The sequence below is a fragment of the Eptatretus burgeri genome, chromosome 11 (assembly GCF_056783735.1).
Source record: "Eptatretus burgeri isolate ZD-2024b chromosome 11, Ebu_testis_v1, whole genome shotgun sequence".
NCBI lineage: Eukaryota > Metazoa > Chordata > Myxini > Myxiniformes > Myxinidae > Eptatretus > Eptatretus burgeri.
Genome location: NC_140971.1, coordinates 68892183 through 68913819, shown reverse-complemented (window position 1 = coordinate 68913819; position 21637 = coordinate 68892183). Strand labels below are relative to the sequence as shown.

The following is a 21637-nucleotide window of genomic DNA, read 5'->3' as shown; positions in this document are numbered from 1 at the left end:
GCTCTTGGGACGCGACTCCGCCCTTGTTATCAGGTGGGGGTGCCCGCCCTTCGAACCTTCACCCGAGGCTGGCTCCGCCGACTTTCACCTCTGCCCTTTCACCCCTGGTGGAAACCCCATTTCGGATTGGCTGGCTTTTTCCGAGGCAGAGCCCATCTTGATCCGAATATGAAAATCAGCCGCGAAGCGGCTGATTTGCACACGGACGGTGGATTGTGGCTTCCAATGCGGTGCGGCGTGTCTGCGACAACGGCATTTTGCCGCTGTTGCTGAGGAGGGCGTGATGGTGTCGCGATGTTGATGGCGCTGTCGAGAAGATGGCGGTGTTGTGGAGTTGATAGCATTGTTGATAGCGTTGTTGAGATGTTGTTGAAAATAAAAGGCAGAAAAGAATAACGGCTACCTCAAAGATTCACAGTCCGGCACACGACCAAGACCCGTTACACATCGGTGGGGAATCTAACCTAAAACACGTACTTATCAAAATAACTGATCTCTGGGGAACCTGAACGGTGTTCTGTGAATTTCCATCATCGTAACAATATATACACATATAAATATATTGTTACGGCTGTGGAAATTCGCAGAACACCATAAAGGGTCCTTAGTTCAGTTAGATTTCCCCAGCATTGTTTCATGGGGTTTATTCGTGTTCACCGGGCTGTGACCCTTTGAGATAGTGTTTTTCTTTTTCTATCGTTATTTTGAACCGACATATCTCGCCCACCATTACAACAACCACCACCAACTACGCCACAACGCCAACCACGCTACAATCGCCACAACAACAACACCACCACCATTTAACCATCTTCGACACTACGCCAGCTTGCAAACGCCATCCTCCACAAACCACACTACAACCCTTTCCGCGTCGAAAGCCGTCCGAGGGCGCCAAGTAAAGGGACCAAGGAAGGAACTGTGATTACGTGTGGGCTTTTTACCGCCTATTTTCTCCGAGTCTGGTGTGACGAGAAGGGCGAGGTGGCTCGCTCGCGATTGGTGGATACGAGGAGTGAGGCGGTCGGAGTTGAGAAACGCCCCTTTTCGAGAAGCTTCTCAAAGGGAGGCGGAGCCGAAAACGGGGAGGGGCGAAGGGCGGAGCCGCAGGCTAGATAAGGCGGACAGCCGCCTTGGGCTGTCTCTCTTCGTTGGCGCTCTTCTCCTGGTCTGGTCTCCTCCTCTTCGTTGGCGCTCTTCTCCTGGTCTGGTCTCCTCTCTTCGTTTTGTGCCCTTCTCTTGGTCTGGTCTGGTCTTGTCTTGATCTCTGGGTCTGTGGAGCGACCCGTACACCAGAGGTGTGGGTCAGTGGAGAGTCCGGGCGATGTACCGGAGACGCGGACGGGAGGGGCAGCTCAGCCGGCTGTGGGGTGCGAACCTACGCGTCTGTGGAGGAGAGTGCCAGAGAGAGCTCGCCAACCATCGAGGCAGCTCGAGGGTGCAGGTAAACTGCTACGGTCTCGCGGGACCCGTTCGGTCTCCCAGGTCCTGTGCCATAAAGATCCAAGTGGTCCAGCCTGACCCCCTTGTCTGTGATGGGGGTCTTTTCTTGTGTTTCTTTTGGGTTTTTGAATGAATGTTGTCGTGGCGCCGTCTGTTAAGTGCATGTACATTCTCATTGTAGTCGGTTGTATTGCTTTCTATTTGTTTCTTGTACATTGCATGACTGCCTTGCCTGAATACGTGTAGATAGTGAATAAATGTCCTTGTGTGAAATGTATCCCGTTTGTTGCGTCCTCTATTCTCCATTGAAAATGCCATCTTGCATCGCGGAATAATTAGTTGGGTTTTAAACACCCAGTAAGGAGAATCGGATCCGTAGAGCTCGGCGATAAAACCCGCTCGGTTATCGCTGTAGAACGGAACGAACCGCTTAAGCGGTTCGTGTCCCAAGCCGACCTGTGGCAAGGTATGGCCCCTCGGTAGGTCACCCGTGCGAGTTCTTAGGTATTTTGATACTCGGCGAGTGACCCTATTTCGCGCGGGTAGAATGCGGACTGGGCTGTGGTGAGGTTAAACCCCCACCCGTGACTGGTTTCTGGCGATAGTTCCAGGAGGGTCACGACTGAATTGTCCGTCCGGTGGGCGACGCGGTTGCGATTCGTGGAAAGCGGCCGACCGCACGCCGGCGGGCGTGAATATATATATATATATATATATATATATATATATATATATATATATATATATATATATATATATATATACACATATATACAGCTGTGGAAATTCGCAATACACCATAAAGGGTCCTAAGATCAGTTATGACGCTAAGTTTATGTGCAGATAGTTCCCCACCATTGTTTAAAGGGAATTCGTGTGATTCATCGGGCTGCGACTCTTTGAGATAGCTGTTTTTCTGTTCTATCAGTATTTTGGACCGTCCGAAGACTTCAAACGAAGGCCCCGTGAAAGGCCTACAACGGCACGCGAGTTTTCCCGCCTTTTTTTGCGGTGCCGGAGCTGACGGGAGAGGCTGCGAGAGCTCGCTGACGATTGGTGGATACGGGGTGTGAGGCGGCCGCGAGGAGGTAACGCCCCTTTTCGAGGAGCTTCTCGAAAGGGCTAGAGGAGAGGCGGAGCCAAAAAGGGGGTGGAGTGAAGGGGCGGAGCCCCGCGATATATCGGGCGGACCGCGCGTGGGCTCGGCCTCTCTCCTGCCTGGATCATTGTGTTGAATTCTTCCTCTCTCTGTCGGTGTCGAGTGCTTCTCTCTCTTGGTGGACGTCGTGTTTGAGCTCTCCCCTTCTTCGCCCTGGATCGTCATGTTTGGACTCTTCGGGCTCTGGATCGTCGTGTTTGGATTCGTCGGGCTCTGGATTGTCGTGTTTGGATTCTTCGGGCCCTGGATCGTCGTGTTTGGATTCTTCGGGCCCTGGATCGTCGTGTTTGGATTCTTTGGGCCCTGGATCGTCGTGTTTGGATTCTTTGGGCCCTGGATCGTCGTGTTTGGATTCTTCGGGCCCTGGATCGTCGTGTTTGGAGTCTTCGGGCCCTGGATCGTCGTGTTTGGAGTCTTCGGGCCCTGGATCGTCGTGTTTGGAGTCTTCGGGCTCTGGATCGTCGTGTTTGGACTCGTCGGGCTCTGGATCGTCAAAGTGGGCTCTGGATCGGCGAAGGCTTGTCTCTCCCTCTGGGCGCCAAGTCGTGAGGGTTGCGAGCAGTGGTCCTGGGCTGAGGCGTGCACGAGCGGAGAGTGCCGGAGAAGGCTCGCCGACCGTCGCCCCTCGAGGGGGCAGGTAACCAGCACGGTCTCGTGGGCCTATTCAGTCACCCACGGCCTACGGCAATAAAGGTCTACGGTCCCCGTCTACCCCCTTGCCTGTGAGGAGGGTTTTTCCTTTGGTTTTTTTTGTGTGCAACTGGTAGCGCCGTCTGTTAAGTAAACCTGTGTAAGTGACTGTACATCATCGTAGTCGGTAGTAGTACTTTCTTTGTCGCTTGTATATTGCATGATTCCTTGCTTGTGTTGTATGTGTAAAATGTGCTTGCTAAAATAAATGTCCTTGTGTGCAACGTATCCCGTTCGTCGTCTCTTTCCCCCTTAAAAGTGCCATCTTGAATCGCGGAATAAATTAGAAGTGGGTTTTGAACACCCAGGGTAAAGAAGAGAATCTGATCCATCGAGGTCGGCGATAACACCGTTCGGTTATCACTGTAGCACGGAACGGACTGCTAAAGCGGTTCGTGTCCTAGGCCGACCTGTGGCGAGGTACGATCGCCTGGTCGACTACTCGCGCAGGTACTTAGGTAGGTCGAATTTAGCGAGCAACCCTATCCTGCGCGGGTGGGCAATTGGCACGCTCGTGGTGAGGTTAAACCCCCACCTGTGACTGGCTCCTGGCGGTAGTTCCAGGAGGGTCACGACTGAATTGTCCGTCTGGTGGGCGACGCGGTTGCGATTGGAGTTACGCAATCGCTCGCACGCCTGGCGGGCCAGAATTCGTAACACTGGTGTCCGGGAGTGAGATTCGAATCCACCCCGTCTCCAACTAAATTCACGGGAATCGGTTCAGGGGTGAGTGGAGCGACCCTCGATTCCCACCAAATTCGAGCGAGTTAAATTAAATTCCGAGGGATAAGATAGCATTTCAAGGCGAACGGGTGCCGGGTGGATTAGATATGTGTACTAATGTAGAATCCATGGCCCGGGACGGTTCTTGTAATTATAATCCATGGGGGAGCTCACCCTCATATTCTGAGCATGAACTTTGCCGGCAAACGGAGTCGCAAGATGGCGGCGCGATCACACCTTGGCGCGGCACGGAGCAGGCGGCTATTTTAGCACAATGAACGGCACGATACGAGGTGAGTGCTTTCAGCCACCGCTTCAGACCACGTGGTCGCGGCAGGCGCCATGGCAGGCGTGGCAGGATGCCGGAGCATGCATTGACGGGCTTCGGAGGCAAGTGTCGAAGTCCTTGCAGCGGTGGAGGAATGGTGACAACTGTATAGGGGAATTGCATTCGTTTTCCTTTGAATTGGACGAGGCACGGCGGCACGTTGACAGGGTTCATGAGGATTACGTGCGAACGGAGTCACAACGATGGGCCGATGTACAGGAAGAAAGGAGGGAGGAAGAACAAAGGCAAACAAAGCGAGAAAAGGAAAAATGTGAACACGATTTGGAATAAAAAAACTGAAGGAAGAGGTAGAAGCAGGCAAAAAGATAATAGAAATCCGAGAAGAGATGATAAAAAGAGGAGAGGAACATCTGGAGCAGAGGGAAGAAGAATGGTTGGAAAAGTCAAGACAGTTCGAAGAACTAAAGGGAAAAGTGAGGAAAATAGAGTTGAGTATCCATAAGTGGGAACAAGGGACGAGCGAGCTAAGCAAGAGAATGGAGGAGGAGCGAATTGGTAACTCCAAACTCCAATTGGTAAAGAAAGCACATGGAAGAAGAATGGGAAAAAAAGTTGGAAGAGAAAAAATGCGAACACGATTTGGAAGTAAAGCAACTGAAGGAAGAGGTAAGATCAGGCAATCAGGACAGAGAAAGCCTAGAACGGGAGATAGAAATAGGAAAGGAATGGCAGGAAGACCTAGAGAGATACAGTGAGGAAATTAACGAATTGTGGGAGGAAGCATGCAAAAGAGGTGAGGCCAGAAGGGAAAAATGGGAAAAAAATTCTGAGTTACGTGAACATCAAAACAAAGAGAATGAATTACAAAACGAGTTGCGAATGTTGAGGGAAGAGAGAACGACAGCAGAGAACGAAACGTTAAGGAACCATACTGTACAGATCAAACAGTTGGAAGCCAAAGCAAGGTCGGAGTGTGTGGAGGTGAGAAAGGAATTAGAAAAGAAAGCTTCTGAGTTACAGAAACACCAAAATAAAGAGACGGAATTACAAAACGAGTTGGGGATGGTGAGAGAAGAAAGAACGACAGCAGAGAATGAAACGTTAAGGAACCACACTGTACAGATCGAACAGCTGGAAGCGAAGGCCAGATTAAAGAATGAGGAACAAGAAAAACAGTGGAATGAAAAACAAAAAGAAGAACGATTGAGACAGGAGAAGGAAATCAGCCAATTGAAGGAAATAACGAAATTGCAGAATGAGGAACAAGAAAGACAGTGGAATAAAAAGCAAAAAGAGTATGAATTTGAAACTGAACTAACAAAAGGAAAAAACAAGGTTGGAGTACGAGGAGATAGTGACAGAAGAACGAAGGAAACAGGAAAGGGAGATCAAGAAAATGAAAAAAGATGAGATTGCAGGCTGAAAAGCATGAGGAACAGTGGGAGAGAAAACAAAAACTATATGAGTTTGAAATTAACCAGCTCGAGGGGAGAGCAAAATTTGAGTCTACAGAGATGGAAAAACTCCGGAAAGAGAAAGAACAACTCAAAAGGAGCCAGGAAGTAGAACGGCACAATAAGGTGGGATGTGTGACAGCAACACAAGGAGTAATGTTAGTGGTGCAGGACTTGATTGACACCACTCGTCGGATGAAAGAACAATTAGGGCAAACTCTGATAAAGGAGACGCAAATAAAAATGGAGACGATGGAAATAACAAACGACGAAGGAAAAGGAAGTATTGCTAGAGACACGGGAGATAGACCGAGTCGAGACTAAATTAAATAGACACGAAGAGGCAACAGAAATAAAATGTATAGACTCGGGAGATAGAAAAAGTAGGGGAGAGACTACACGATAAAGACGGGGTTAAGGACGAGCACACACACATTGAGGTAGTGGAGGACCATGGGGGAGAGCTGGCGGACGGTGTCGTGACCCGGTACAAGCAGCTGGATAGCCTCCTTCGGGAACGGAGGGAGACGCTATTCTCCCTTGAAGCTGATCACGACCAGGTGGGTCCGGTCGAGCTTCGCGGAGTTGAGGAGGCGAGTGCTGTCGACGGGTGCACGGAGAGCTTGGGGGGTATGGAAGCCCCAGAACCTCTTGTGGTGGTGCAAATCCCCAGCGTGATTGTTATTGTGTGTGTGTTCAGGAGTGAGGCGAAATGTGTGCTGCAAAGCGCGCATAGTGTGAGTGAAAGGGACCGCATGTGTGAGGAAATGGTGTACGAGGTTGCGAGTGAGCCGAGGTGCGTGCCTCCCAGAACGCTGTGTGTGGATGAAACACCCTGTGTGAGTGAAAGGCAGTGTATGAGTGGAACCACGTGTGCGAGTGAGAGGGCATGTGTGAGTGAACGGCCGAGTGCAAGAGAGACCGTGTGTGTGAGAGAGTGGTATGCAAGGGAGATGACGGTCGGCATGCGGGAGCACGCAGCCGCGTCTCCGAGAGTGAGTGTCATGGAATGGAGTGTGAGCGTCGTGACACGCAGGTGTGCGTGGGTCGAATGGAGATGACGACGGCAACAGATAAGGGATAGAGGCCGGGTAGCGGCCGTAGCTGGATTGGGGACCGCGTCGGGTTTACCCAGCAGCGAGCGTGAGGTTCGGGCCGTGCTTTGCATGAGACCGCCACGTGCGCGCTTGCGGGAGTGAAACCCGGTCCGTAAACGCCAGCGGTGGATGTTGCCGATCCCGCGGACGGACAAAAGCTCGGCTGGGTAACGGATTTGGACCGGACGGGTTCTCCACGCGGCGTGTGTGTGAAGCTCCGACAGGCAGACCACGTGTTCGTGTGGGGAACCCCTTGAAACGCGAGGCTTGTTTTTTTTTGATGCGCAGGGTGACGTCATGGCTGCACGTAGCGTTGGAATCCGGCAGGAGGGGAGATCCCTGCCGGATGGTACCGTCCGAGGAGGGACGAGGTGCGCGAACAGCTGCCATGACATCACGGGGAAAGGTGCGCAGGTTTCGAGTTGCCGCGCTGGTGCGCGCGCATTTAAAAAAAAAAAGCAAGCCTCGCTTTGGGTGAACAGGATTCCCGGGCAAGGGGTGGAAGACCCCCTTGGCCAGGGCACAGGATACCACTAATTAGGGGGATTGGTTAGCATAGCTGGACTGGCTTCATGGGGCAGGGGTAAGTCCTCATGGAGCCCGTGTGGAATGGATTAGGTAGAGGGATTTAGGTCAGATTTAGGAAGGGAAATGGGGAAAATGACATTTTGGAGACAGTGACAGACTGTTATGTGAGTGGGTAGAGGGGATGTAGCTTAGCTACGTAGTGTTAAAAGGACCGTGCTATAGTGTAAGGGATGACGTGGGAGCACGAGGTAGTTAGGGGATTTAGTGAGCAGAATGGCAGGATTCAGTGGTGTGTGTGGAAAGTGGAAACGTGCTTGATGAGTGAGTGAGGCCAGCGGGTCTGTGTGAATGGAGTGATTGGGGAATGCATGGTGCGATGAGTGATTGGGGGAGGAGTGATTCCCGCCCAAGGGACCCTGGGGTCAGAGTAATGTGAGTTAGGGGGTTAGTCAAATTGACAAAAATGGAGGTCGTTTTGTTGTTGGTGGGAAAGTCTGCTCGATACCCGATTGGAGCGTGCGGCAGCCCTGTTGATGGGCTGGGAGCATGGCTACGAACGGTGAGTATCGCTGGGTGGGTACCCCGGGCAGTCGGCCGTGGTAGGCCAAGGGCCATGGGAGGCCGGGATAGCATAGTGGGCACGGGTGCGCCCGCATGATGCGGGGGCCCGGGGCACCATTGGCCACGGGGACAGTGCACTGGGCACGGGTGACCCTCGGAAAGGGGCCCGGGGCGCCAGCCTGCCACATGAGCGTTTCAGGGGAGTCGCCATGGAGGGCACTCCCCGGTGTTTCGGGAGCTGGTAGGCTCGGAGGCAGTGGAGTGCCCAGGGGTGCCGTTGTTGGAGAATCGGCAGAGGGTAGTTGCTGCCAAGGGAGCCACGCGTCCCAGCCGTGAGACCGTGTGAGGGCATGGGAAGAACAATTGGGGGGCATGGCCCGAAATTGAGAGGACACCAACACAGGCGATGGGAATCTGGGTTGATCGAACCGATAGTTTAAGCGAGAGGCGCTTGTTGAAAGCCCCGGGGTAGTTTAGGGTTAATAAATGTTAGGTTAGATAAGGACGTGAACCCAACTGCACAATCCATCCCTTCGCTCTCGTTGTGGGCCGCTGGACCCACTTTGGGTTGAGATCGCTGAGATCTGAGGAGGCCATCCTGAGGCTTAAGTTGGGCCTCGACACAGGAAGCTAGCTCTCCCTCATTCCCCTCCGGGAAGGGAACGTAGGGGTTGGGAGTAGGCTAGGACAGGATAGGTTAGCCGAACAAAGATGATAAAGGGGGTTAGGGGACGATTCATAGTGGGAAAGTAAAAATAAAAACAAAAAAATAAGTTGGGGCTGAATTGGGTTTTGACAAATTGAGGGGGTGGGTATGGACAGAGACAGGCAAAGGCGATAGGTTGGGAGGGAGACAGTAGGGTTGGTCAGAGCCTGCCTTCCGATTGGCCAGCACCACCGCACTCCCTCCACCAACCTCCATTTCAAGGCAAGAGGCAGGCCACTTCATCTGCTGGCTGTTGCTGCAAGGCCTGTGCCGGTTCGATCGTCATCTGCTGGCTGTTGCTGCAAGGCCTGTGCCGGTCGATCGTCTGCCGGCAGTTTTTGCTGCAAGGCCTGTGCCGGCCACTTCACCTGCCGGCTGTGTTTGCTACAGCGGCCTTGTCATGCCATGCCTTGCCTGCCTGCCTTTGCCATGACCCATGCCTGCTGCCCCGTTGTGTTTTGCATCCCCCCCCCTATTCATTACCATGTGCGCCGGGATCGTCGCACAAGCTACAAGGATTGCCCTGTTGGCAGCTGCAACACGGGACTGCACTGGCAGCCCGTGCAATGTTTGTCAGTTCACTGCACTCATTTAAGAAGGGGGAGGCCTTGGACTGCGTTTAAGCAGCCTGGCCCCCTGCTTGTGACGGCTGTTTCTTCCCGCAGAGTCCATAGATCCTGGGCCATGGGTTAGTGTAAATTTGTAAGGTTAAGGTGTACAATGTAAATGTGTTTTGCGCCCCCGGCATGTATGTCTTAGCGCCAGCAATTTAGTTAAGTCGTCTGTATGAGTGGGTTTGTTTAGTTAGTTAATCAGCCCGTAGGTTATTTATTTTCGGGATACGAATACACTGAATGTCGCACTCAGGGATCCGAAGATAAAACGTACTTGCGGAGAACTTACACATGATGGCAAGTGAAAATTCGACGACTCGGGACGAGTCTGTAAAAAAGGGAGGGGGTAGTGTTACGGCTGTGGAAATTTGCAATACACCATAAAGGGTCCTCAGATCAGTTATGACGCTAAGTTTATGTGCAGATAGTTCCCCACCGTTGCTTAAAGGGAATTCGTGTGATTCATTGGGCTGCGACTCTGAGATAGCCGTTTTTCTGTTGTATCGTTATTTTGGACCGTCCGAAGACTTCAAACGAAGGCCCCATGAAAGGCCTACAACGGCGCGTGAGTTTTCCCACCTGTTTTGCGGCGCTGGGGCTGACGGGAGAGGCTGCGAGAGCTCGCTGGCGATTGGTGGATATGGGGTGTGAGGCGGTCGTGAGGATGGAACGCCCCTTTTCGAGGAGCTTCTCGAAAGGGCGAGAGGAGAGGCAGAGCCAAAAAGGGGATGGAGCGAAGTGGCGGAGCCCCGTGATATATCGGGCGGACCTCGCGTGGGCTCGGCCTTTCTCCTGCCTGGATCATCGTGTTGGACTCTCTCTCTCTCTCTCTCTCTCTCTCTCTCTCTCTCTCTCTCTCTCTCTCTCTCTCTCTCTCTCTCTCTCTCTCTCTCTCTCTCTCTCTCTCTCTCTCTCTCTCTCTCTCTCTCTCTCTCTCTCTCTCTCTCTCTCTCTCTCTCTCTCTCTCTCTCTCTCTCTCTCTCTCTCTCTCTCTCTCTCTCTCTCTCTCTCTCTCTCTCTCTCTCTCTCTCTCTCTCTCTCTCTCTGTGTGTCTGTGTCTGTGTCTGTCCTGCGAGCGGCCTGTTGGTGGAGACGCGGACGGGAGGCGCAGCAGTGCCGGCTGTCTGGTGGACTTGCGCGTCCGGACGAGGGGTGCCGGAGAGGGTTCGCCGGCCGCGTGGGAAGCCGGAACCAGGCGCGACCATGCTGACGGTCGTGGGAGAGACTGGACCACCACTAAAGGGAGGTCTTTTCTTTTGTTTGTATGTGTTTGTGTGGGTGGCGCCGTGTCCGACAAGTAAACCTGTGTAAGTGCCTGTACATTGCTAATAATTGTTTTGTTTTGGTGTTTCAGTAACTCAGAAGCTTTCTTTTCTAATTCCGTCCTCATCTCCACACTTCTTTTGCATGCTTGCTCTCTCCTTTCATTCGTTCTCTCACCGTTTTCTTTTAGTTTTCCCAGATATTTCTCTGTTTTGCACCCGAAGCCCGCCAATGTCTGCCAGCCTCGCCTGTCATGATCACGTGGTTTCAATCGTTGGTTGGGAGCCCCGCCTCGTATCGTGCCGTTCGCTCTGCTAATTATAGCAGCCTGCTCCTCTCTCTTGGTGGCCAGGGTCGAGCTCGCTCTGTGTGTCTCTCTCTCTCTCTCTCTCTCTCTCTCTCTCTCTCTCTCTCTCTCTCTCTCTCTCTCTCTCTCTCTCTCTCTCTCTCTCTCTCTCTCTCTCTCTCTCTCTCTCTCTCTCTCTCTCTCTCTCTCTCTCTCTCTCTCTCTCTCTCTCTCTCTCTCTCTCTCTCTCTCTCTCTCTCTCTCTCTCTCTCTCTCTCTCTCTCTCTCTCTCTCTGGACGTCGTGTTGGAGCTCTCCTCTTCTTCGCCCTGGATCATCGTGTTGGAGCTCTCCTCTTCTTCGCCCTGGATCATCGTGTTTGGATTATTCGGGCTCTGGATCGTCGTGTTTGGACTCATCGTGCTCTGGATCGGCGAAGGCTCGTCTCTCCCTCTGGGCGCCAAGTCGTGAGGGTTGCGAGCAGTGGTCCCAGGTTGAGGCGCGCACGAGAGGAGAGTGCCGGAGAAGGCTCGCCGACCGTCGCCCCTTGAGGGGGCAGGTAACCAGCACGGTCTCACGGGCCTATTCGGTCATCCACGGCAATAAAGGTCTACGGACCCCGTCTACCCCTCTTGCCTGTGAGGAGGGTTTTTCCTTTGGTTTTTTTGTGTGCAACTGGTGGCGCCGTCTGTGAAGTCAACCTGTGTAAGTGACTGTACATCATTGTAGTCGGTAGTAGTACTTTCTTTGTCGCTTGTGTATTGCATGATTCCTTGCTTGTGTTGTGTGTGTGTAATATGTGCTTGCTATAATAAATGTCCTTGTGTGCAACGTATCCCGTTCGTCGCGTCCTCCTTTCACCCCATTGAAATGCCATCTTGTATCGTGGAATGAGTAGTGGGTTTTAAACACCCGATAAATAATCTGAACCGTCGAGGTCGGCGATAACACCGCTCGGTTATCCCTGTAGCACGGAACGAACCGCTTAAGCGGTTCGTGCCCTAAGCCGACCTGAGGCGTGGTGCAACCCCTCGGTAGGTTACCCGCGCAGGTATTTTGGTATATCGACATTCGGCGATTCACCCTATTTCGCATCAGTATTTGATACATCAGAAAAACAGAACTTAATATTTGGTACAGAAACCTTTGTTTGCAATTACAGAGATCAGACGTTTCCTGTAGTTCTTAACCAGGTTTGCACAGACTGCAGCAGGGATTTTGGCCCACTCCTCCATACAGATCTTCTCCAGATCCTTCAGGTTTCGGGGCTGTCGCTGGGCAACACAGACTTTCAGCTCCCTCCAAAGATTTTCTATTGGGTTCAGGTCTGGAGACTGGCTAGGCCACTCCAGGACCTTGAGATGCTTCTTACGGAGCCACTCCTTAGTTGCCCTGGCTGTGTGTTTCGGGTCGTTGTCATGCTGGAAGACCCAGCCACGCCCCATCTTCAATGCTCTTGTTGAGCGAAGGAGGTTGTTGGCCAAGATCTCATGATACATGGCCCCATCTATCCTCCCCTCAATACGGTGCAGTCGTCCTGTCCCCTTTGCAGAAAAGCATCCCCAAAGAATGATGTTTCCACCGCCATGCTTCACGGTTGGGATGGTGTTCTTGGGGTTGTACTCATCCTTCTTCTTCCTCCAAACACGGCGAGTGGAGTTTAAACCAAAAAGCTCTATTTTGGTCTCATCAGACCACATGACCTTCTCCCATTCCTCCTCTGGATCATCTAGATGGTCATTGGCAAACTTCAGACGGGCCTGGACATGCGCTGGCTTGAGCAGAGGGACATTGCGTGCGCTGCAGGATTTTAATCCATGACGGCGTAGTGTGTTACTTATGGTTTTCTTTGATACTGTGGTCCCAGCTCTCTTCAGGTCATTGACCAGGTCCTGTCGTGTTGTTCTGGGCTGATCCCTCACCTTTCTCATGATCATTGAGGCTCCACGAGGTGAGATCTTGCATGGAGCCCTAGACCAAGGGAGATTGACTGTTATCTTGAACTTCTTCCATTTTCTAATAATTGCGCCAACAGTAAGTTGTTGCCTTCTCACCAAGCTGCTTGCCTATTGTCCTGTAGCCCATCCCAGCCTTGTGCAAGTCTACAATTTTGTCCCTGATGTCCTTAGACAGCTCTCTGGTCTTGCCCATTGTGGAGAGGTTGGAGTCTGATTGATTGAGTGTGGACAGCTGTCTTTTATGCAGATAACGAGTTCAAACAGGTGCAGTTAATACAGGTAATGAGTGGAGAATGGGAGGGCTTCTTAAAGACAAAACTAACAGGTCTGTGAGAGCCGGAATTCTTACTGGTTGGTCGGTGATCAAATACTTATTTCATGCAATAAAATGCAAATTAATAATTTAAAAATTATACAATGTGATTTTCAGGATTTTTGTTTTAGATTCTGTCTTTCACAGTTGAAGTGTACCTATGATAAAAATTACAGACCTCTACGTGCTTTGTAAGTGGGAAAACCTGCAAAATCGGCAGTGTATCAAATACTTGTTCTCCCCATTGTATATAGTGTTACGAATTTGGAATTCGATTGCACACAACATACGGGTTCCTTTAGTCAGCTATGTCGATAAGTGCTTATTCCCTAGATAGCTCTCCTTCCATTGTTTAAATGTTCAGAAATCGATTAGATGCGCTGCGGATCGATTTAATAGTTAGAGAACGAACAATGGAGACATCCCTCCCCCTCTTCTGCGAAGAGGAAGAACCACCCTGCCGTCCCGTGACTCATGATGTCAACAACTCCCTCCCACCCGTGGCTGAGCGGGGGATGGAGCACGAGGGCATGAGTCATGAGTCACGCCGGGAGTGGGGGAAGGGCGGAAGAGGATAAGGAAGAGATCTTTTCTTTGTTCGTGCAGAGTTAGAGGGCAGAGTTGGAGAAGGGAGTTCAGGGGAGCCGTTCAGCAAACCGTTGGGTCCTGTTTGGCTTGTGTTAGGGTTGAGGCCTTCGGAAGCTTTTTGCTTCGGCTGGCTCAGTGAGCTTCGCCTTCTGTTTGGCTCGGGAGAGCTTTTTGCTTCAAGCTGCTCTGTTTTGGAAGGAAGTTGAGCCGTTTGCTCGGATCGAGCTGCGAATGGTGGCTTCTTCTTCTTCTTGGTTCCTGGAGCTCTTTGTTCTCCATTTTGGTTTCCGGCTTGGTGCGACTCATCGGCCTCTTCATGGAGGTGGTTCCTCGGGGAAGCGACGCATCGACGGGAAGGATCGGTGCATCGTCTCACCAGCATTGGTTGAGAAGCGCGGGAGGTGGTTCCTCGGGGAAGCGACGCATCGACGGGAAGGATCGGCGCCTCGTCTCACCAGCACGTGTTCAGAAGCGCGGGAGGATTCGTGGGAGCTCGGGAAGGATCACGGCGATTTGGATCCAGCTCGCTCTCGCTGGAGCCCGGGTCCGAACAACTTGAAGACCACACGAGGTGGAGAGGTTCGAGATAGGTTCTGGGTTTCAGCTTACCTGTCCTCCGAGCTGGAGCTCGTTATAAAGGCCTCTGCCACCATTGTGTGTGTGTGTGTGTGTGTGTGTGTGTGTGTGTGTGTGTGTGTGTGTGTGTGTGTGTGTGTGTGTGTGTGTGTGTGTGTGTGTGTGTGTGTGTGTGTCCGTGGGCCCGTCTAATAAGTAGGAACTGTTGTTAAGTGCAAGTGACTGTACATAATAAGTAGACGGTTGTAGTTCTTTTGTTGTGCCTTTGTTGCTTGTATAATTGCATACGTGCTTTATTATAATAAATGTCCTTGTGTGAATGTAAACCTGTTCGTTGCGTCCTTTCCCTCATTGAACTGCCCCATCTTGCACTCGGAATATAGTTTTTTTTTGTTTTTTTTTAAATAGCCGATAAATAGAATCGGGTCCAGCGAGGTCTGGCGATAATACCCGCTCGGTTATCCCAGAACAGAACGGACCGCTTAAGCGGTTCGTGTCCAAGCAGGCCTTCACCGAGGTACGGTCCCTCGGTAGGTTACCCGCACGGGTACTTAGGTATATCGATATTCGGTGATTGACCCTATTTCGGCACGTAGAATACGGACTGGGCCGTGGTGGGATTAAAAACCCACCCGCGACTGGTTTCTGGCGTTGTTCCAGAAAGTCACGACTGGATTGTCCGTTCAGTGGGCGAAGCGACCGCTATTGGTTAGACGCGGTCGTTCGCACACCGACGGGCGGGAAATCTACAACACTGGTGTCAGGAGTGGGATACAGATTCATTCCCTCCACACTAAATTAACGGAACCGGATCAAGGGTGTGCAAGGCGACGCTCCGGTTCCATTAAATTCCGAGTTTAAATTATTTCCGATACGCAAGATGGCAGATCAAGGCGAACGTGTGCAGGGTGGATTAGGAATGTGTTTGAATGTAGGATCAATGGCCCCGGACGGTTCTTATTATTATCACCCCACCACTAATGGTAATCAGTGGGGCCGCTCACCCTATACTGAGCACGAACTTTGCCGGCAAAATAGCGGCGCTGCTGCAGCTCAGCGCAGCACAGAGCAGGCTGCTATAATTAGCAGAGCGAACGGCACGATACGAGGCGGGGCTCCCAACCAACGATTGAAACCACGTGATCATGACAAGCGAGGCTGGCAGACATTGGCGGGCTTCGGGTGCAAAACAGAGAAATATCTGGGAAAACTAAAAGAAAACGGTGAGAGAACGAATGAAAGGAGAGAGCAAGCATGCAAAAGAAGTGTGGAGATGAGGACGGAATTAGAAAAGAAAGCTTCTGAGTTACTGAAACACCAAAACAAAACAATTATTAGCAATGTACAGGCACTTACACAGGTTTACTTGTCGGACACGGCGCCACCCACACAAACACATACAAACAAAAGAAAAGACCTCCCTTTAGTGGTGGTCCAGTCTCTCCCACGACCGTCAGCATGGTCGCGCCTGGTTCCGGCTTCCCACGCGGCCGGCGAACCCTCTCCGGCACCCCTCGTCCGGACGCGCAAGTCCACCAGACAGCCGGCACTGCTGCGCCTCCCGTCCGCGTCTCCACCAACAGGCCGCTCGCAGGACAGACACAGACACAGACACACAGAGAGAGAGAGAGAGAGAGAGAGAGAGAGAGAGAGAGAGAGAGAGAGAGAGAGAGAGAGAGAGAGAGAGAGAGAGAGAGAGAGAGAGAGAGAGAGAGAGAGAGAGAGAGAGAGAGAGAGAGAGAGAGAGAGAGAGAGAGAGAGAGAGAGAGAGAGAGAGAGACACACAGAGCGAGCTCGACCCTGGCCACCAAGAGAGAGGAGCACTCGATCCCGACAGAGAGAGAGCTCATGGACCAGAGAGAGTGACGTCGACAACCCAGACAGGGAGAAGCAGTTGACCCCGACAGAGAGTGTGAGAGCGAGCTCGACCCTGGCCACCAAGAGAGGGGAGCACTCGACCCCGACAGAGAGAAGCCCCGCGCGCGGTCTGCCTTATATAGCGCGGGGCTCCGCCCTTCGCTCCTTCCCGTTTTCGGCTCCACCTCCCTTCGAGAAGGTTCCCGAAAAGGGGTGTTCCCTCACTCCGACCACCTCACGCTGTTCATCCACCAATCGGCGGCGAGCTGCCCTCCCCCTGCCTCCGTCACACTCCTCGGAAAAACAGGCGGGAAAAATCCGCGCGCCCAAAAGGGTACTCTTTTGGTTCCCTTTTTCGTTCGATGGTTTTCAACGCGGCTTGTTGCTTGCGTGGAGGTTTGTCAAAAATAATAATAGAAAAAGAAAAATGGCTATCTCAGTCGCAGCCCGGTGAACACGAAGAAATCCCTTTAAACAACGGTGGGGAACTATCTGCAAATAAACTTAGCGTCATAACTGATCTAAGGACCCTTTATGGTGTATTGCGAATTTCCACAGCCGTAACAATATATATATATATATATATATATATATATATATATATATATATATATATATATATATATATATATATATAGTTAAGTCCAAAATGATTCATACCCGATGAAAAATCTGAGTTTTGCATTTATCTCTTTTTGTTTTGCATATATATATATATATATATATATATATATATATATATATATATATATATATATATATATATATATATATATATATATATTTATAATATATATGACAACGGGAGATATTAAATGGTGGCAAACAAGAAATGGGAGACGGAAGCAAAATTAGTTAATTCAGTATTGAGAAGTCGAGAGTTCATTGAACATCTTACCCCACACAGTCTTGAGATAGAAGGATATGGGCAGGGTCTGTGAGCGGCAAATTTGATTTCCGCGTGTAATGACGTAAAATGCCATAATATTTTGTCCAAGTACAAAACGGAAGGGTTATGAAAGTGCCACAAGGAGATTTATGTTCTACATTGTTCAAGTATATAATTCAATTGAAATAAAATAAAGATTTTGAAGGCTGTATAAAATATTTTTCCGTACGTTTGCCGCCGTTGCTGCAGCGTCTTTTGCACCACCTTATTTCACACGTTACAGTAGTTTGTCATGCCTGTTGTTTGTGTCTTTTGTGACATCCTTAAAAAACAGTAAGTTTCCTGTTTGGAATGATTTTCAATTTTTTTTGATTGCCAGATAGGCAAACCGAGTAAAGATATTATCTCCCTCCTCTGTACATGAGCGATCGGGATGAATTAAGAGCAAAAGTACTGTAAAACTACATGTTCGTTTTCCAATTCATGTTAAAAATATAACGTTCAATTTAAATAAGTTGTTTCTCGATCATAAATTGACGTTTGTAGACAGAGACAGACAGACAGACAGACAATGTGAACCAATTGCTCAAATCTGCTTTTTGCTTCGGGTGCGCGGGGTTCACACATTCTATGCTTCGGGTGCGTGGGGTTCATACAAAAACCGAAAACGATTATTCACACATTCTATGAATGAAAACAAAAAAAAAACTGATGATCATGTTCATTCACATTAGGGGTGAGAAAACCATTTCCAGCCACTGGCCAAATAAAATTAAGGAAAGTATCGATGTAAGACACTAAATTGATGAGAACAACACAAGCAACTTGCTAAAGTGGAATTTATATATGAGGCCCCACGAGGAGGAGTGATGTAAGCGACATTTTTTAATGATATGATGATAGGCTCGGATGATCGGGTAAGGGTTAAAATAGTGCTATATGGCATTAACTCAAAAATGGCCGGTGTCCCTTACATCACTCCTCCTCGCGGTGCCTCATATGTACAATGTGTTTCCAAAAAAGTTGACGATTTGAGCAGCCTGATATTGTCATTTCTAATGCTATACCCTTCTCTCTTGCAGGTTATGGTGGTGGTGGTATGCCATTTCTAACAAGTAGCCAATTGGACCCGACTTCAACTATGGTGTTCACAGTGGAACAAAAAGTGAAAATCGTGACTTTGTGGATTGAGACAAAATCCGACGTGCAGGTGCGCTGACGATACAGTCAGTATAACAATGTTCACACCCGTAATGGACCTTCCAATGGGAGCATTCAGCGGTTGTGGAGCACTTCCAAGCACATGGAAGTGAGAAAAATCAAAATAAAGGTAACGGCATCCATCCACCAAGTGTTACCAAAGACCATGGGAACATTGATCTTGTGAGAGATTCTGTTCTCGAAAGTTCGAAGAAATCCCACTATCGGCATTCCCGAGAACTGGTGATCTTAGCCTCATCTGTGTGGTGCATTCTCATTTCTGAAGTCAAGCTCTACCCTGGCATCATATCTGCAAGGCATAAGCTAACTCTGATTAACATGGCAAGCCGAGTAACAATGTGTCATTAGTTCAGTGGCTGAATGGAAAGGTACCCAAATTGGATCAACTCCTTGTGGTTCAGTGATAAAGCACACTTCCATTTGAATGGGGTTATCAACAATCACAACGTCTTCTGGGTGCTGAGCCTCCTGAGAAGGTGTCTGAGATGTCTCTCGAGGGCCCCCAAGTCCACTTGCTCCTGTGCATTGAATGCCAGATGGGGTATGCTGGGACTGCATTGGTTTGAGGACGCCAATAGTAAGACGATGACAGTCAACGGCGAACGAGTGGTACCGTGAGGTCTTACGCTGATTACACTCTGATCTCATTCAACTACCGTCTCCAAACCAACTCAGACTTGCATGGTTCATGCAGGACGGTTCCCCACTACACACTGCAGGTGAAACGATCGACTTGCTCCACCAGCTGTTTCGTGTCATCAGCCTGGGCACAGTGCATGAGTGGGTTCCCTATAGCCTGGATATTAATCCATTGGATTATTTATTTTGGGTGCTGCCCAACATTTTGGGCAGCATTTTTTTGTCAACTTTATGCCAACAAACCATGAACCCTCGCGGTCCTGAAGCAGCAGGTGGAGGATCACCATCAGGCGACCACCCAGCCACTTGCTGACGAGTTGTGGAGAATTTTGGAGTCAGGATCAAAGCCTGCTTGAAGAGAGGAGCACACATTGAAAATGTCAATTACAAGCTGGGTAATGACTGATTTGAAAATGGCATGGTGGATGCTTTCCATCAATGTATCACTGAACTTGCTACTTTTTGGAATATTTCGACAATAAAACGTTCAAATTGTCCACTATTTTTGAAGCACCCGGTATACTGTCACTAAATTCATTTATATTTGCCCACTTGAACAGTTTCTTTACTATTCGTTCCTCGTTGAACAACCATGGCAAGAACCTTCCAAGCCTGACAGAGTGGAACCACTGCATTCGGTAAGACTGAGCTGGACCCTTGATCTTGAGACAAGGTAGAACGAATAGATGTTTTTTTGTTTATTATAAAGAAGCCAGGAATGAATGCCATCGAATATGAAGGAGACGAGAACAAAACAAGCGGCATGATGTTTATGTAGATGTTAGGGCTTATTGGATGTGACTATTAGTTCGCTTAATATTGATTTTTGTTCTGCTACAAAGACCTATTTTAGTGGTGATGTTAAATTGTGCAGCTGTTAGCATCGATGTTAGTGCAGCCACTTAGGATGTCAGTATCATGGGGACAATAAGTAGCTGCACTGAGTAGTGCACCTATTTATCGTTGTGATGCTAACAGCCTGAGTGGCTGCACTACCTGAGAAGGGCAGCTGCTGATGTTATTGGCAGAGATATTGGTGCAGCTCGTGATGTGATCAGCAGAATGTTAGTGCAGGTAATCATGTGATTGGGAAAGGTGTGAGTGCAGCTGTAACACCAACCCTGATAGTGCTGTGCTGATATAAATTATTCTTCTTCTGCTGCTGGTGTTGATGACTAAGTTGGTGTAGTTATGATGAATTTTAATGTAGATATTCATGTTGTCATTTCTGATGTTAGTATTACTCTGTTATGATGACAAACTAGTAAATAATTCTGGTGCTGCACTTCATTAATGGTCACAATCGAGCACACCTTCTTGTGGGGTGTGTTTTGGCCCAGGTCTTTCACGAACTGACCTGGCCGGGCCTCCCGTTCGGCTGCAGCTGATTTGGGGAGGAATTTGTAATTTGTTGTGTGCGTCAGCAATAACGTGCCGACTCTTCATGATAAACACCATGGGAACCTTCACGTACACCGACTAATGCTAACAAAGACAGGACAACCAACTTGTCTATCCCAGGGTCGGTGCACTTTGTGATGGAATGGCCTGTCTGCGACTCACCAATCCAACAGTTCATAGCGGCGCCGAGAGACAAACCCAGGCTGGATAGCTCACTGGTAATTGTTACCTCTGTACAATCCTGTCACACTCTACTAGTGAATATTTCTTCTAATTGTTGATAATATTCAGTGCGAAAGCAGCTTTGGGTTACAAAAGCGAAATGGAGTTTCCGTTTTCTCCTACCTTTTTTTTTTTTTTGTTCATGGTAGAGGCAGAGCTTGTTTGTGAGTTTAATTTACAGTGAACACAAGAATGGATGAGGCAAGAAAACAGAGCAGAACCACAAGTAGTTGTGTGCACAGGTATAGGGGTGCAGGGCGGCAAACTTACATGAACAAAGTCCTACTTCGTACCTAGGTCGGTCTCCGGAATAATCACAGTAGAGTCCTTTATGGTAGTCACACACATCGGCCTCCGTACAGACCTCGCCGGCCTGCCTGGCACAGGCCTTGCAGCAGCCACAGCCGTCCTGGAGGAGGCTGACACCCGGTAAGCAGCGCGGAGGCCACTCGGGACAACTGCACGGCCAGTGGCACAGCTGTCTCCGCTTGGACGGGTGCACAGCGGTCGGACTCGGATTCGCTAAGGACACCTGCTGTGTTTTGTTGTCCCAGGTCTCACCCGCACTTTGAAGTTTAAGCTCTATTGTCTGAACCTGTGGAAGTGTGAACACCAGAACCACTGCAATGACACCATTATGATGGTATCTACATCTCGTGTACCAAGATTCATCTTTGTAATCATGTGGATTGCATAAATCCTTCCCTTTAGATAGCAAAAAACAAGGATTTAAAATATCTTGCAATTATCTCGTCAAAATTGTCTGAACGACCTAATAAATTAACAAGTGTATACAGAACTGTACTGCATTACATTCGTATTATTATTATCATCATCAGCATGGAGCATGCTCAATACAGTGTCAGTGGTGCCGAAGCAGTTTCTTGGCTCGGGTTACAATCCTGGACGGGGTGCCATTCCGACACAGGCTACTCGACCGAGTGAGCAGGAATTTGTAATTTGTTTAGGGTGCCGGCAGTAGCTCGTCTACTCTTCGCTGAGGACACGATGGGATCTTTAAAGTCCACCAACTAATACCGGTAGCCAGGATGCCCAGTTTAACGTCCATCCGAGGGATGGCACACACACACACCGATGAATCACGCTCCATGTGAAACACTGGGATGACAGTTTATAATTGGGTAGGGTTCAAACCAAGGA

At 49.7% G+C, this 21637-nt stretch overlaps 2 protein-coding genes across 4 annotated transcripts in view; one reads left to right on the top strand and one right to left on the bottom strand.

Annotated features, from left to right (window-relative positions):
* Nucleotides 1–20020, top strand: part of LOC147017305 (uncharacterized) — a 23888-nt gene extending 3868 nt beyond the window's left edge. Inside the window, exons 1-2 of one of the 2 annotated variants that reach the window (XR_015049432.1) lie at nt 11130–11371; nt 18076–20020. Coding sequence is in view for 1 of the 2 variants with exons in the window: in XM_085846801.1 (XP_085702927.1) it covers nt 18076–18212 (137 nt within the window). In the remaining variant the exon portion in view is untranslated. Of the gene's footprint in view, nt 1–11129; nt 11372–18075 lie in introns of those variants that run through there. The other variant, XM_085846801.1, reaches the window with a different exon arrangement.
* LOC147017304 (CCN family member 4-like) overlaps nt 1–21637 on the bottom strand; it is a 52261-nt gene that overhangs the window by 26348 nt on the left and 4276 nt on the right. For both annotated transcript variants that reach the window (XM_085846799.1, XM_085846800.1), the window contains exon 2: nt 20747–21071. In XM_085846799.1, coding sequence (XP_085702925.1) covers nt 20747–21071 — 325 coding nt within the window. The remainder of the gene's footprint in view (nt 1–20746; nt 21072–21637) is intronic.